The sequence below is a fragment of the Salmo salar genome, chromosome 16 (genome assembly GCF_965601325.2).
Source record: "Salmo salar chromosome 16, fSalSal1, whole genome shotgun sequence".
Lineage (NCBI taxonomy): Eukaryota > Metazoa > Chordata > Actinopteri > Salmoniformes > Salmonidae > Salmo > Salmo salar.
In genome coordinates, this window is record NC_138306.1 from 44,681,465 (window position 1) to 44,697,433 (window position 15,969).

Genomic DNA, 15,969 nt, shown 5'->3' on the forward strand with positions numbered 1-15,969 from the left:
TAGAATGTCATTGTATGCTGTAGCGTTAAGATTTCCCTTCACTGAAACTAAGGGGCCTAGCCCGAACCATATATAACAGCCCCAGATCATTATTCCTCCTCCAACAAACTTTACAGTTGGCACTATGCATTTGGGCAGGTAGCGTTCTCCTGGCATTCGCCAAACCCAGATTTGTCCGTTGGACTGCCAGATGGTGAAGCGTGATACATCACTCCAGAGAACTCCAGAGTCCAATGGCGGCAAGCATTACGCCACTCCAGCCGACAATTGGCATTGCGCATGGTGATCTTAGGCTTGTGTGCTCGGCCATGGAAACCCCTTTCATGAAGCTCCCGACGAACAGTTCTTGTGCTGACGTTGCTTCCAGAGACAGTTTGGAACTCGGTAGTGAGTGTTGCAACAGAGGACAGACGATTTTTACTCGTTTCAGCACTCGGCGGTCCTGTGAGCTTGAGTGGCCTACCACTTCGCGACTGAGCCGTTGTTGCTCTTAGACGTTTCCACTTCACAATAACAGCACTTAGTTGACCGCGGCATCTCTAGAAGTGCAGCATTTTGATGAACTGACTTGTTGGAAAGGTGGCATCCTATGACGGTGCCACGTTGAAAGTCACTGAGCTCTTCAGTACGTGACATTCTAATGCCAATGTTTCCCTATGGAGATTGCATGGCTGTGTGCTCGATTTTATACACATGTCAGCAACGGGTGTGGCTAAAATAGTAGAATCCATTAATTTGATGGGGTGTCCACATACTTTTGGACATTTAGTGTATGTACGTTAGTGATGTGCGGGTTGACTCATAACCCACAGTCCCCACGGTTATATCCACCACAGGTTGAATAAAGAGAAAACAATACCTTAAAAAATCCATAAATGTATCATTCTTGTGCAATTCATATCTATAGGCTACATTGAGGTCTGGACACAGACTGTAGGTCCATAACTGCTCACATAGCCATAATATTAACTCCTGCAGAATTTAGCATTTCTTGATGCCAGGTTACACCAAATGCGGGCAAAATGTTTTATTCGGGAACAGGAGTGAAGAAATATGATTTCTTTCTTTCAGCATGTTGAGAGAATGCTGATAGTATTTCAACCACATAAAATATGTATCCAAGCTGAACTAAAATCTTATGAGAAACACATTGGGTGGTTTTCACAGCTTTCTATTACCTTACTACCAGTCAAACAGATTTTATTTTGAAAGCATATATATTTTTTCTTCCATTTTCTCCACCTAAAGGACATCAAGCCAACTGGACACAACTGTGAGAAGCATTGGAGTCAACATGGGCCAGCATCCCTGTAAAACGCTTTCGACACCTTGTAGTGTCCATGCCCTGACAAATTGAGGCTGTTCTGAGGGCAAAAGGGGGTGTAACTCAATATTAGGAAGATGTTCCTCCTAATCTTTTGTACACTTAGTGTGTATAGTCGGGTGGTTGCGGATGGGTTAGCATCAATTGCGGGTGGGTGCGGGTGAACAGCTGACCTGTGCACCACTAATGTACGCCTACATTCATACAGGGCTATTATCATCATGAGTCACAGGCCCTCTGATGTCCATTGTCTACTAGCTAACTGTACTAGTTCCAGTTAATTAGTATGGGGACAAAATAATTGCAATCTATAGTATTTGTTGTTTAACACGTTTTGCCGTCTACAACGTTTTAAACTATGAGCAAAGAAATAGGCTAGAAGTTCTTGGATTGGCATTAACTCAATGGTTATAATTTTAAAATGGAAAGACAGAAAATGTTTATTAGTCACAAGCTTGAAAGCTTTATCTTGGAGAGAGCCGTTTGTCTTTATCTCAGGGCTCTTTATCTGTGGCATATCTTGGCAGAGGAAAACCTTTAACTGGAGACCATTAACCATCTCTCCCCTTCATTCACACACACATCAATACCCTATTCTCTCTCATAGTAGTTCCCCACAATGGTTCGGAATTGTGGCTTACAGGGACATCTAATACATAGGAGTAATGCTATAGCCATGGATTTGGGTATAGGGTAACTTCAACATTCATTAAAGTATCTCTCATAATTGAGGTCTCTATTCAGAAAAAGGAAGCCCATTAGCTTGAAACTTCTGTTAATGGAATCTTTCACAACGTCCTGAAAGTGCTGTTAAAAACAAAATACATTCACCACTGGCAGGAAAAGGCAAACGAGCGTTTTTATGGCTGAGCGCCAAACTTAGATGAACAAATTAGCAGAATTTTGTTCTCCAAGTGCTACATAACTTTGATATCCAGGGTCATATTCTTCAAGAAAGAGATGTGGTACATTGGTCTCATAACATTTATGGGACACTAAACCAGTGCTTAGGGAGTTTGGTATTGAAAAACACTTTTTTGCCTGATACAAATATTTCAGAGGTAATAGAGAAACCATCTCCTCATAATTTCCACCAACCCCTTGTCAAAGAATACCATGCGTTTTACATTTTCAATTGAAGCTAGCTTTTCATGCAAATGAAAGTGAGAATGTTTTTTCCAGAGCTTCATGTTTTAACTGAAACTAACAGCGATTATGTTCCATTCCGATTCATTTCAAAACAGCCACAAGACATGCAAGACCACAGTAATAAAACTCAAAGAACAGCATCATAAATCAGTCACCATCTCATGTGATATTTAACTCCATGAATTATAGTGTCATGTTAATCAGGGCTGCATTATTGCTGATTCAGCAGCTGTGTGATTGCGGTTGTGCTTTAGCCTATACAAAAGAAAGGGTTACAGCAGCTTTGTTATATGCAAGCTTGATTGTTTATGTTGACTTTTTTTTATTTTTCATAGCTGGTTAGTTATACAAGAACATAAACCTACTACACAAATTGTGTTTTGTCATTTTAGAGGTAAGCTAACATGAGCGTAGCAAAATACCTTTTCATTCTGTATGTAGACCCATTCAAAACAAATCCGATAGTTTTTCTTCTTTCATACATTCAAGTAGAGTATATTAAACAAAAAATGTATTCATGTTCTTTTGTATAGGCTAAATTACAACATTATTGTCTCATGTTACAATATGCAAATAAACTCCACAAAAGTAAAACATTTAGAAACCCCCAATTGGGACTCTGAAAATAAACTGTCAAGACTTCTTGACATTTCTTTAACCAACTAGGTATTTGTCCTCATATAACACAATCAACTTAAGTCTTCAAATTCCAAGGGCATAAAATGGATGCCAAAAAAGGGTGCTTTACATAGCTTACATTACACTGAAGACAATTGGGTAGAATCAACGTAGTAGATTGCTCTGGGCACAATAAAATTGAAGTTCTCAAATTTCAGTTACTGTTGAGTTCTTGAGGACGATAATTACATGTTTCTGACGGTTGCCCAAATTGATAACTAAACAAAAACTTTAAGGCAAAACCCTGCCTTTTCTGAACTGCACAGAATATTCACAGTTCTCACGTTGTGATTTCACAATTGGTGGAGGTCAAACACACATTGCTAAAAAATGGCTGTGAGGGAGCAGTAATGGCCATTACACCAGCCATTGTGTGAGGTGACCTCCACTGACTGATAGCGTTGTCATTCTGTGAAAACTACACTTGTCCCTTACATTTGACCTGTCTGTTCCTCTCCTCAGTGCTGGTTCTTGACTCCCTGAGGTTTGCCACCAGCAGGCTTCTTCTCCTGTTGCTGCTGGCCTCTGCCCACTCCTGGCATGCCCACTCCTGGCATGCCCCGACCACGGCCTCCAAACACACCTAAACATAGAGCATGCATATACAGTATGACACAAACCCTTTCAACAAGGAAACATTTACAAAATGATACTGTCATATAGGCCCCAATTGCTTCACATTACAAGCACCCCAAACAAATTTTCCCAATTTGCCACTCCAGAGAGAGAGGTTCCATCTTACCTCTGCCTGCTCCTCCCCCTCGACCCTTGCCCTGCTGTTTGTTCTGCTGCATGCCCCCTCGCCCGCGGCCCTTGGACACCACCTCTTCCTTCACCATGTCAATGATCTCATCAGGGATACGCAGGTACTTTATGGTGCTTCCTCTGATGTAACACTCAGGCATCCTCCAAAATTTATCTCCATCCTAAACGATGGGAGCGAATGGGATAAGGGGAGAGTTTCAGCATTAACTTAGTTTTAGTAGATCTCCTACAAACTGAATCTTTTGATTGTCAATAGTGCCATCTTGTGGTTATACATGGTCATTTTTCTGATCATTGATTCGGAAATAAGACTTGGCCATGTAGCAAGCCTCTTTTAGAATCGGAGAGTAAAATACTTACACACTCATCTCTAACATGTAGGGTCAGCATTCCCAAACAGTCCCATTACAAGTCCAAATGTTGAACAAACTTAATTTCAATTTACCTTACCCGTTGTCCCTATGTCAAAGGTAATCTGATATAAAATATCCACAAGGAAGTGTTATCAACCCGATCTTCAGTACACTGGTCTACATTTACGGTTTTTACTTCCAATACTGATGCAATTTGCACAATATAGCCGAACCTAACCGAATGGTAAACACTTCCTGCCGATTGCGAGGAAACGTGCTTCGGTCGACTACGTTCGGTCACATTCGGCTATTGTTTACATATTGTGCTTTGCGTGCAATACATCAAAGAGTTATAAAACACAGTGACAGAACCTACCGGCGCCGCAAAAAGTCAGGTAAACAACCCTCTCCTGTGGATAACCTATCTCCACCTGCTGCCAAAAGGACCAACAGCATGTTCAACCGGTAAAGTAAGTGTAAATATAATTTTTTTCAACATTCTGTCTTGTAGAGACTATTGCATCTTTTTTAGGGCGACTTCCGGCAGACTGATAATCCATGGAGTAACCATGGTAACAGTCTGATGTTTAGGCAACAATCTAGCCTATTCATTTGTGGTTGTCACTCACAAGCAACCAGTGGTGGAAAAAGTACTCAAAAGTCATACTTGAGTAGAAGTAAATATACCTTAATAGAAAATGACTCAAGTAAAAGTCTCCCAGTAAAACACCCACTGAGTAAATGTCTAAAAGTATTTGGTTTGAAATATACTCAAGTATCAAAAGTAAAAGTATTAAAAATGTCAAATTCCTTATATTATGCAAACCAGACAGCACAATTTTCTATTTTTTAAATTTACATATAGCCAGGGGCACACTACAACACTCTGACATTAATTTACAAACAAAGCATTTGTATTTAGTGAGTCCGCCAGATCACAGGCAGTAGAGATGACCAGGGATGTTCTCTTGATAAGTGTGTGAATTGGACCATTTTCCTGTCAAAATGTAACATGTATTTGTGGGTGTCAGGGAAAATTAATGATGTAGAAAGTACATTATTTTCTTCAGGAATGTAGTGGAGTAAAAGTTGTCAAAAATATAAAAAGTAAAGTACAGATACTCAAAAAAACTACTTAAGTAGTACTTTAAAGTATTTTTACACCACTGCAAGCAACCATGTACATATTTCAGATCAGTGGTCACAACTCTTGAGTCTCGACAAGTACTTATAGACAAACCCTTTACCCTTGAGGTGCAGATGACTTCTCGTAAATTTATATTCATCCAGTTGTCACAACTGACCAAGTGTCCGTTATACGTCTCTCCATTCTTCAACTCCACCAGCTGAGGAGTATTGGGAAGAAGAATTGGGGTTAGAAATCAAAGCTGTGTGGGTTATGTTTGTGCCACAAAAACTAAGGACCAAATCAATATGAACAAACAGAGAGACATTTGAACTCGCATGACTCAAAACTATTCAGAGTAAAATACCACTAGACAAAAATTGACTAATTTAATCAGTCTTTACCATTGGGTGGTTCTGTGCAGTCTTCAGCAAAGATAGAGGTAGCTGTGAATTTCAAATATAGAGTTAAGTCATTATAAACTGGGTGGTTTGAGCCCTGAGATCTGATTGGCTGAAAGCCATGGTATATCAGACCGTATACCACGTGTATGACAAAACATTTAGTTATACTGCTCTAATTAAATTGGTAACCAGTTTATAATAGCAATATGGCACCTCGGGGGTTTGTGGTATATGTCCAGGATCTCCACGATGCGTCGTGTTAAGAACAGGCCTTAGTCGTGGTATATTGGACATATACCACACCCCTTCGTGCGTTACTGTTTAAGTATACTATACATGTTCAGAACACATGTAAAGTTAGTTGGCAAAAATGTGCATGGCTAACGTTAGCTGGTATAATAACCAGTTAGCTAGCACGCTAGGTCACATTTGACTTGAAATACAAACAGTGTTTAAATACAAAATTCTAATCTATGTGTATTCTTATAGTAGATATTTTATATTTTGTGTTAACTATTAGCGTTAATACAATGAATTGGCAATTTAACTACGTTCACGTTACATTAGCACATAGCTAGCTGCATGGTAAACAACAGCCGCGCGTTTGTGCTCGACCCATTCCACCGTCCCACACAAGCAAATAACAGTCGTCATATTACTGTAACTCGATCAAATATATACTTACCATTATAACAGACTATATTACAAACTATCCGGTCAACTGAACTGGATTTTTTGGGCATTAATTCTTTACCAACGCTAACGTTTAACGTGCGGAAGTTTAACGGAAGTTGTCGCTACAAGTGTACCATAAGTCAATACGTCAGACTCAGCGAGAAAAACAAAACGCGAAAAGCAGCTCGAGAAATAGATGACTGCTTTGGAAGGACAGCAAAATCGGAGACAGGAAAGCTGCGTTCTTTGTTAAATGTAGAATAACAATCGAAAACATTCTCTACAGATACGAAGAATATGGACAATAGTAAGCGGAATGTTGTTGTAACAGGTTGGTGGGTTTTCCTCTACTTGCTCGACTGTACGTAGTTTCTAGTTTGTCTTTTCAGTCAAGCTCGACACATGAATCATGTGTTTCTTGTATTCGAAAAATAAAAACAGGCCTATGAATAACTGAACATACTAGACATAATTGCACTATTGTATAATGTTAGGAACGTGTCAAGGTATACCCTGACCTACTGTATGTTGCAGAATAATATGAAAGTTGTAATATTTCAGACCTCCAGACATGCAATAATGAGTCTATTTGACCCATTTTGCATGTGTTCCTTGTGTTTTACTAAATCAAATTCTAGTTTCAAAAAACATTTGTTTTACATACTGTTGCAGTCTTAAACAGAATTTTGAAACTAGTAAAGCTTTATAGTCATACTGTATTTCTTCTGTCTCCCAGACACAAAGGCCAGTTGAAGACGGGATAGCCCGATAAAATATATGTAGATTGCCTGGGAACAGAGGGCTTCACAAAAGACAATTGGCCAGCTGCCGACCCTCGCTTGCTCCTTTTCACCCCCATGTCAGACAGACAGATCCCTTGGTCTCCAAGGGAACAACAGACCAGCCCATTAATCCCATAGGGATTCAGAGTGGTGTCTCAACGTTACTGCAGCCACAATCACACATACACTCAGTGGTGGAAAAAGTACTCAATATTGTCATACTTGATTAAAAGTATAGAAACCCTAATAGAAAGTTACTCAAGTAAAACTCTAAAAGTATTTGGTTTTAAATATACCTAAGTATCAAAATTAAATGTAATTGCTAAAATATACTTAAGTATCAAAAGTAAAAGTATAAATCATTTAAAATTCCTTATATTAAGTGAAGCAGAAGGCAACATTTTCTTGTTTTTAATTTACTGATAGCCAGGGGCACACTCCAACACTTGGACATTATTTACAAAATATGCAGAGGCAGTAGGAATGACCAAGTGTTCTTTTGATAAGTGTTTGAATTTGATCATTTTCCTGTACCGCTAAGCATTCAAAATGTAACAAGTACTTTTGTTTGTCAGGTAAAATGTATGGAGTAAAAATAACAATATTTTGGGGGGGAATGTAGTAAAGTAAAGTAAAAATTGTAAAAAATATAAATAGTAAAGGAAAGATACCCCAAAAAACTACATAGGTAGTACTTTAAAGTATTTTTACTTCAGTACTTTACACCACCACATACACTATACTGTATATACAAAAGTATGTGGACACCCCTTCAAATTAGTTGATCCGGCTATTTCAGCCACACAATGCAATATCCATAGACAAACATTGGCTGTAGAATGATGAGCTCAGTGAATTTCAACGTGGCACCGTCATAGGATGCCACCTTTCCAACAAGTCAGTTCGTCAAGTTTCTGCCATGCTAGAGCTGCCCCGGTCAACTGTAAGTGCTGTTATTGTAAAGTGGAAACATTGAGGAGCAACAATGGCTCAGCCGCGAAGTGGTAGGCCATTCAAGCTCTCAGAATGGGACCGCCGAGTGCTGAAGTGCATAGCGTGTAAAAATCGTCTGTCTTTGGTTGCAACTCTCACTACCGAGTTCCAAACTGCCTCTGGAAGCAACGTCAGCACAAGAACTGTTCGTCAGGAGCTTCATGAAATGGGTTTCCATGGCCGAGCAGCCACACAGCAGCCACACACAATGCAAAGCATCGGCTGGAGTGGTGTAAAGCTCGTCGCAATTGAACTCTAGAGCAGTGGAAACGCGTTCTCTGGAGTGATGAATCATGCTTCATCATCTGGCAGTTCGACGGACGAATCTGGGTTTGGCAGATGCCAGGAGAATGCTACCTGCTCCAATGCATAGTGCCAATGTAAAGTTTGGTGGAGGAGGAAGTCTGGAGCTGTGATTCATGGTTCGGGCTAGGCCTCTTAGTTCCAGTGAAGGGAAGTCTCAATGCTATAGCATACAATGACATTCTCGACAATTCTGTGCTTCCAACTTTGTGGCACCAGTTTGGGGAAGGCCCTTTCCTCTTTCAGCATGACAATGCCCCTGTGCACAAAGCAAGGTCCATACAGAAATGGTTTGTTAAGATCAGTATGGAAGAACTTGATTGGTCTGCACAGAGCCCTAACCTCAACCCCATCGAACACCTTTGGGATGAATTGGAACTTCGTCTGCGAGCCAGGCCAACATCAGTGACCTCACTAATGCTCTTGTGGCTGAATGGAAGCAAGTCCCCACAGCAATGTTTTATCATCTAATGGAAAGCCTTCCCAGAAGATTCAGGACTGTTATAGCAGCAAAGGGGGGACCAACTTCATATTAATGCCCATGATTTTGGAATGAGATGTTCGACGAGCAGCTGTCCACAAACTTTTGGTCATGTAGTGTATAAACGCATTATAAAGCTAGCTTTTTATGGGATTTAGCTTTTTTTTGAGTGGCTCTTCTAGCATAGGTTCTTAGAAGAGTTGTTTTTTTCCCTTCAAGCAAATGTATTGCCAATGAAACCTGGCAAATGTTTGTATAAAATGTTTGTATAAATGTGTATAACACAGATGTAGACCTATAAGTAAGCAACGATCTCAAGTTAATTGAACTTTGAGTGAAGCCAACCTGACATTGAACACATTACACACAAAAATCTGCAAACAGTTTTTTTTTTTAACGCTGCCATATTTTTTTAGGGTTTGAGCCATTTGGAGCGCACACCATTAATGCCAGTTGGGTAGCAGTCCAGGTATGTATATATTGCATATTTTACATAGGCTATATTTAATAGATTGATTATGCATTCTGCCTGAAAACAGTAACTACAACTATAAGGATTCGTTAAGGATTCGTTTATTTTCTGGACAATAACTCAAAACCGCCTACCTTGTTCATGCCTGTTTGGTAGAACACATTTGTTGTCATGGGATGACAAGTACATCTCACTCAGCAAATTTCTTGCTACATATTCGTAGCCATATGTTAGCCATATAGTGTGAGAGAAGCATTATAAGGCTGAAGTGGTGGTGTGGGGCTGTATAGGGATATTGGATAGGGATATTGGATAGGGACATTGGTTTTCAGGGTGTCTAGACGTACTTGATAAGGATATTACAAGCAAACAAAGGGCTGCTTTGTGGCAGGGTCAGGCTGTGGTCAAACAAACCTTAGTCAGTGCTAAAATTAAAAATGTTCTCTCCTCCAGATTCCAGATATTTCCATCTTTTCCTATTTGTCCTTTCCCAATTTTTATGTTTATGATATCGTCCAATCATATTTCTGTTGTGTTCATTTTTAAATGGACTGAATAGACAAAGTAAAGATGACGTCTATTTATTTGAAAAGCAATGAGTGTCGTAATAATGTGAAGACATTTCTATGATCTTTTATGAATATGAATCACCTGTCTTCTTTGTTATAAGGAACTGAAAAAGCTGGGCTTGGGAAAGGACGTAGACCTGCATGTGTATGAGGTGCCTGTCGAGTACCAGGCAGTCCAGAGTTTGGTTCCGTCATTATGGAAGCAGTATCATCCCCAGGTAAGAAAGCAACAAATGGACTCTCCTGTCTCCTTTCCTGCTGGTAATATATTCAATATTAAAATGATATGCACCATTTTTGAATTAGTTTGTTTTGTGTCCTTCTCTGCATGGGGAATCAGTTAGTGGTCCATGTTGGAGTCTCGGGTATGGCCACCACCGTTACCTTGGAGAAATGTGGCCGTAACCATGGCTACAAGGGTCTGGACAACAGCCGTTTCTGTCCCCATTCTCAGTGTTGCATTGAGGGGGGTCCTGACTGCATTGACTCTGTTATTGACATGGAATCGGTCTGCAAGAGAGTGACAGCCTCTGGCCTAGGTGTAGCAGTGTCCGTCTCAAAAGATGCTGGCAGGTAAACATCCTGTTGCTATGTGCCTTTTGTGTTTGCGACATTGATTTTGTTAGCAATGTGCATGCATACACCTGTAGTTCAAATAATATTTTAGGTCTACGTTTTCCCAACTCTTACTGTAGAACCACCGCTTAGAGCTGTGGTATTCAAACTTTTTCCACCAGAATTTCTGGGACCCCATTTTTTCCTCAAGAATTTCTTGCGACCCCATCCCAAATCGAATGACACAACCTTAAAATCTGAAAAATAAACCAATAAATATATTTAGTCAATAAAATAAAAAATGTCTAATTATCTTTCTCAAAAACATTTGTATATTGTCCCATACAATTTTTTATTTTATTTCACCTTTATTTAACCAGGTAGGCTAGTTGAGAACAAGTTCTCATTTACAACTGCGACCTGGCCAAGATAAAGCAAAGCAGTGCGTCACAAACAACAACACAGAGTTACACATGGAATAAACAAACATACAGTCAATAATACAATAGAAAAAGTCTATATACAATGTGTGCAAATGAGGTCAGACAGGGGAGGTAAGGCAATAAATAGGCCATAGTGGCAAAATAATTAGAATATAGCAATTAAACACTGGAGTGATAGATGCGCAGAAGATGTACAGGTGCAGTGATCTGTGAGCTGCTCTGACAGCTGGTGCTTAAAGCTAGTGAGGGAGATATGAGTCTCCAGCTTCCTTGATTTTTGCAGTTCGTTCCAGTCATTGGCAGCAGAGAACTGTAAGGAAAGGTGGCCGAAGGAGGAATTGGCTTTGGGGGTGACCAGTGAAATATACCTTCTGGAGCGTGTGCTACGGGTGGGTGCTGCTATGGTGACCAGTGAGCTGAGATAAGGCGGGGCTTTACCTAGCAAAGACTTATAGATGACCTGGAGCCAGTGGGTTTGGCGACGAATATGAAGCAAGGGCCAGCCAACGAGAGCATACAGGTCGCAGTGGTGGGTAGTATATGGAGCTTTGGTGACAAAACGGATGGCACTGTGATAGACTGCATCCAATTTGCTGAGTAGAGAGTTGGAGGCTATTTTGTAAATGACATCGCCGATGTCAAGGATCGGTAGGACAGTCAGTTTTACGAGGGTATGTTTGGCAGCATGACTGAAGGATGCTTTGTTGCGAAATAGGAAGCCGATTCTAGATTTAATTTTGGATTGGAGATGCTTAATGTGAGTCTGGAAGGAGAGTTTACAGTCTAACCAGACACCTAGGTATTTGTAGTTGTCCACATATTCTAAGTCAGAATCGTCCAGAGTAGTGATGCTGGACCGGCAGGCAGGTTTGGGCAGCGATGGGTTGAAGAGCATGCATTTAGTTTTACATGCATTTAAGAGCAGTTGGAGGCCACGGATAATCTGTACTACAATAATTTGTACTCCTGATTTTCTTGTTTACCAAAAAATAAAAAAGACATGTTTTATTTTATTTAAGTTTTGGCCACCCTGCTGCAGTTCCCCAGACCCCGAATTTGAATGCCGCTGGCTTAAAGGGTGTCTCAGGAAGAGTTGGGACATGTAAAAAACACATTTTCAATTCATACATGCATAGGATAAATATAAGCACCCACCAAAGTATTATTATTATTATTAGAACCATTATCTTCATTCCTGTCTTTCCTGACAGATACCTCTGTGACTTCACCTACTACACCTCTCTGTACCTGAGCCATGGGCGCTCAGCGTTCGTCCACGTGCCTCCCATAGCAAAGCCTTATAGTGGAGAGGACTTGGGTAGAGCCCTTCAAGCCATCATACAAGAGATGCTGGACATGCTAGACAGAGCCGGAGAGAAGATCCACTGCCAGCACGTGCACTAAGTGACATGTTAGACCGAGCCGAAGAGAAGATCCACTGCCAGCATGTGCACTAAGTGACCTGCGAAAGCCAACTGCCTTTACCCCTTACACACAGGAGATATTATGCAGTTAACCACAAATAGCCCAATAACGGTTTTGTTTTATTACCTCTTCTGGTGCAAATTAGGAAATGGCAACGAAACAGACACTTCCAGTTGACTTATTCCACAGAAATGTTTTCACGTTCTTCGTTGATGTTGCCTCAAGCACTTTACCTGGCCCAGCAGTTTTTTTATCTTAGTAGTTATGGATAGAGGTGAGGTGAGTAGAGTTGATCCAGGTATAGTGTTTAGGTGTAACTTGAGCTTTCTCCACATCCTGTCTAGATAGCAAGAGTTGCTTCCGTGTTCTGGGGAATTGAACTGGAATTACAGGAATTGACAGAAGGGAGCCAGCCACCTGCTTGTGTTAAGAGTGCTAATCTTTTTTAATCTGTTTTCATGGTTTCATGGTTTTGGCTCTTTATCCATACTTTCACTGTAATATCAGAAACAGTGTATAGAAAAGCCCTTTTCTACATCAACTCACTGTACAAGTTCCACATTATTTATTGGGGTCTTTCCTTTTTCCTTTTAGTTATTTTATGGGGAATTTCTGCCTTTGGTTGTTAATCATCATCTTGAAGAGTTGTTTTTCTTACCAGACTTTTCATTGAAGTCTGAGGCATCCACTTGTTGGTACTACTTAAGTCATGCTAGTACTTCCTGGATTTATGTATATTATGAAATGGTGCTTTCATAAGGTGTTTAGCTGGATTTATATGTTCTGAATGTACCTGAAACATTTTCTGTAAAGCATTATTTAAAGAGAAATTCACATTGTTTTTGCATATTTCCCCCGTTCGTTATCTGAACATCTTTGTTTGTCGTTTTTTGTTAAAAAAATTATGATAATAATTTCAGATAGTTGATAACTTATTGTTTCTTGAGTCTATTTTCTTTATAAGTAGTTGTAAATTTGCCTTCTTTTACTAAGGTATCAAGGAACGGGTTGGTTGTATCAAATATTTTTTTGTCTGTTTGCCCAATTTTGACTGGTAGCTGTTTGGTATTGTTTGACAGATACAGCATTAGTTCAATGAACTTCATCAGATCAGTATGCTTATCACAGCCTTTTACTGTACTGGTGCACAGGATGTAGGCAGCCTGGTGAGAATTGGACCCTGTACTTGCATTTCTATAGCACTTTCATTTTGACTTTATCTAATTATTTTGGATGTTTCAACTTTATGAACATCGGTGAGGTTTAATTTTGCTCATGTTTTTATTTGTCATAAATAACACAGTATTTGTTTTCTGTTATCTCCCATTATGGGTTATTCCAGTGTTGTGTATATGCAGGACCAGTCAAAAGTTTGGACACACCTACTCGTTCCAAGGTTTTTCTTTATTTTTACTATTTTCTACATTGTAGAATTACAGTGAAGACATCAAAACTATGAAATAACACATGGAATCATGTAGTAACTAAAAAAGTGTTAAACAAATCAAAATATATTTTATATTTGAGATTCTTCAAAGTAGCCACCCTTTGCCTTGATGACAGCTTTGCACAGTTGTCATTCTCTCAAGCAGCTTCATGAAGTAGTCACCTGGAATGTATTTCAATTTACAGGTGTGCCTTGTTAAAAGTTAATTTGTGGAATTTCTTTCCTTAGTGCGTTTGAGTCAATCAGTTGTGTTGTGACAAGGTAGGGGTAGTATACAGAAGATAGCCCTATTTGGTAAAATACCAAGTCCATATTAAGGCAAGAACAGCTCAAATAAGCTAAGAGAATTCCATAATTACATTAAGACATGAAGGTCAGTCAATCCGGAAAATTTCAAGAACTTTGAAAATTCTTCAAGTGCGGTCGCGAAAACCATCAAGCGCTATGATGAAAATGGCTCTCATGAGGACCGCCACAGGAAAGGAAGACCCAGAGTTACCTCTGCTGCAGAGGATAAGTTCATTAGAGTTACAAGCCTCAGAAATTGCAGCCCAAATAAATGCTTCACAGTTGTGTCAAGTAACAGACACAACTGTTCAGAGGAGATTGTGTGAATCAGGCCTTCATGGTCGAATTGCTGCAAAGAAACCACTACTAAAAGACACCAATAAGAAGAAGACTTGCTTGGGCCAAGAAATACGAGCAATGGCTACCACAGCAATCTGTAGCGATACACCATCCCATCTGGTTTGCGCTTAGTGGGTCTATCATTTGTTTTTCAACAGGACAATGACCTAAAACACACCCCCAGGCTGTGTAAGGGCAATTTGACCAATAAGGAGAGTGATTGAGTGGTGCATCAGATGACCTGGCCTCCACAATCACCTGATCTCAACCCAATTGAGATGGTCTGGGCTGAGTTGGACCACAGAGTGAAGGAAAAGCAGCCAAATAAGTGCTCAGCATATGTGGGAACTCCTTCAAGACTGTTGGAAAAGCATTCCTCATGAAGCTGGTTGAGAGAATGCCGAGGGTGTCATCAATGCAAAGGGTGGCTACTTTGAATAATCTCAAATGTAAAATATATTTTGATTTGTTGCTTACTACATGATTTGTTGGTTACTTTTTTGGTTACTACATGATTCCATGTGTGTTATTTCATAGTGTTGATGTCTTCACTATTATTCTACAATGTAGAAAATAGTATACTTTTTTTTACCTTGAATGAGTAGGTGTGTCCAAACTTTTGACTGGTACTGTAAATTTCAAAAGCCATGTAATCCTCTAGTGGTACAGCCACATAATAACTTGTAGCTGATCCAGATTAATAGTATCTTCTTCCCAGAACAACTGTCATACACAATATTTTGTTGTTGCCCAAAATACAGTATGTTTTATAAACTAAGTGGTAGCATTCATGGACTCTATGGAGATTCATCTTTGTGTTTTTGTTTACCTGTTCCTCCACACTGTCACATGCCAGTAATTACCTGGTTATTACATATGAGTAAAATGTGTATGATAAAAAGCATGAGTCATCAGGGAATTGTCATTGTGAGAGAGCTTACCAACTGTAATTACTTTACTCAAAGATGTGAAAGCATTTATGTCCCTAAGTGCTTGTTGAGGTGGGCAATTTCCTTTACGATCCTCTTCTGACCTGTGCCTTGTGTTATGGAAAGGGAACACAGAATATCCACTAGGTTACTATTTAGAAATAAACATAGTACATACATCGATCCCAGTATGCCCAACACCTATACCAGCCTATAAATTATCTGCTGTCTCAATGTGTATGCCTATTGTTCTTGGATGTATATCATATTTTATTATGGCATCTAGATTTAAATCCAATTCCTCTGTATTTTCCCAGATTGCTATTTGGCCTTGAGCTGAACAATGATTTTGAGACAGAAAGAAACATTGTGAAAAGGATTACCCTCATTCACATTTGAATAAATTAAGGAAAATAATGTTGGTTTCCTGTGTGCCAATCTCGTTGAGAATAACCCACACACAATACTT

The 15,969-nt window shown here is 39.6% G+C and overlaps 2 protein-coding genes across 2 annotated transcripts; one reads left to right on the forward strand and one right to left on the reverse strand.

Annotated features, from left to right (window-relative positions):
• Positions 1 to 2,755: 2,755 nt before the first annotated feature.
• Positions 2,756 to 6,619, reverse strand: LOC106573909 (U6 snRNA-associated Sm-like protein LSm4). Its single transcript, XM_014149361.3, has 5 exons — positions 6,485 to 6,619; positions 5,800 to 5,841; positions 5,517 to 5,615; positions 3,894 to 4,077; positions 2,756 to 3,734 (listed from the first exon to the last, which is right to left on the reverse strand). The coding sequence occupies exons 1-5, from the start codon at positions 6,485 to 6,487 to the stop codon at positions 3,610 to 3,612; spliced, it is 453 nt and encodes a 150-aa protein (XP_014004836.1). The 5' UTR covers positions 6,488 to 6,619; the 3' UTR covers positions 2,756 to 3,609.
• Positions 6,620 to 6,633: 14 nt separating this feature from the next.
• Positions 6,634 to 12,664, forward strand: LOC106573908 (pyroglutamyl-peptidase 1). Its single transcript, XM_014149359.3, has 5 exons — positions 6,634 to 6,805; positions 9,450 to 9,502; positions 10,176 to 10,292; positions 10,415 to 10,647; positions 12,284 to 12,664. Exons 1-5 carry the CDS (start codon positions 6,772 to 6,774, stop codon positions 12,474 to 12,476), a joined length of 630 nt encoding a protein of 209 aa, XP_014004834.1. The 5' UTR covers positions 6,634 to 6,771; the 3' UTR covers positions 12,477 to 12,664.
• The last annotated feature ends 3,305 nt before the right edge of the window (positions 12,665 to 15,969 follow it).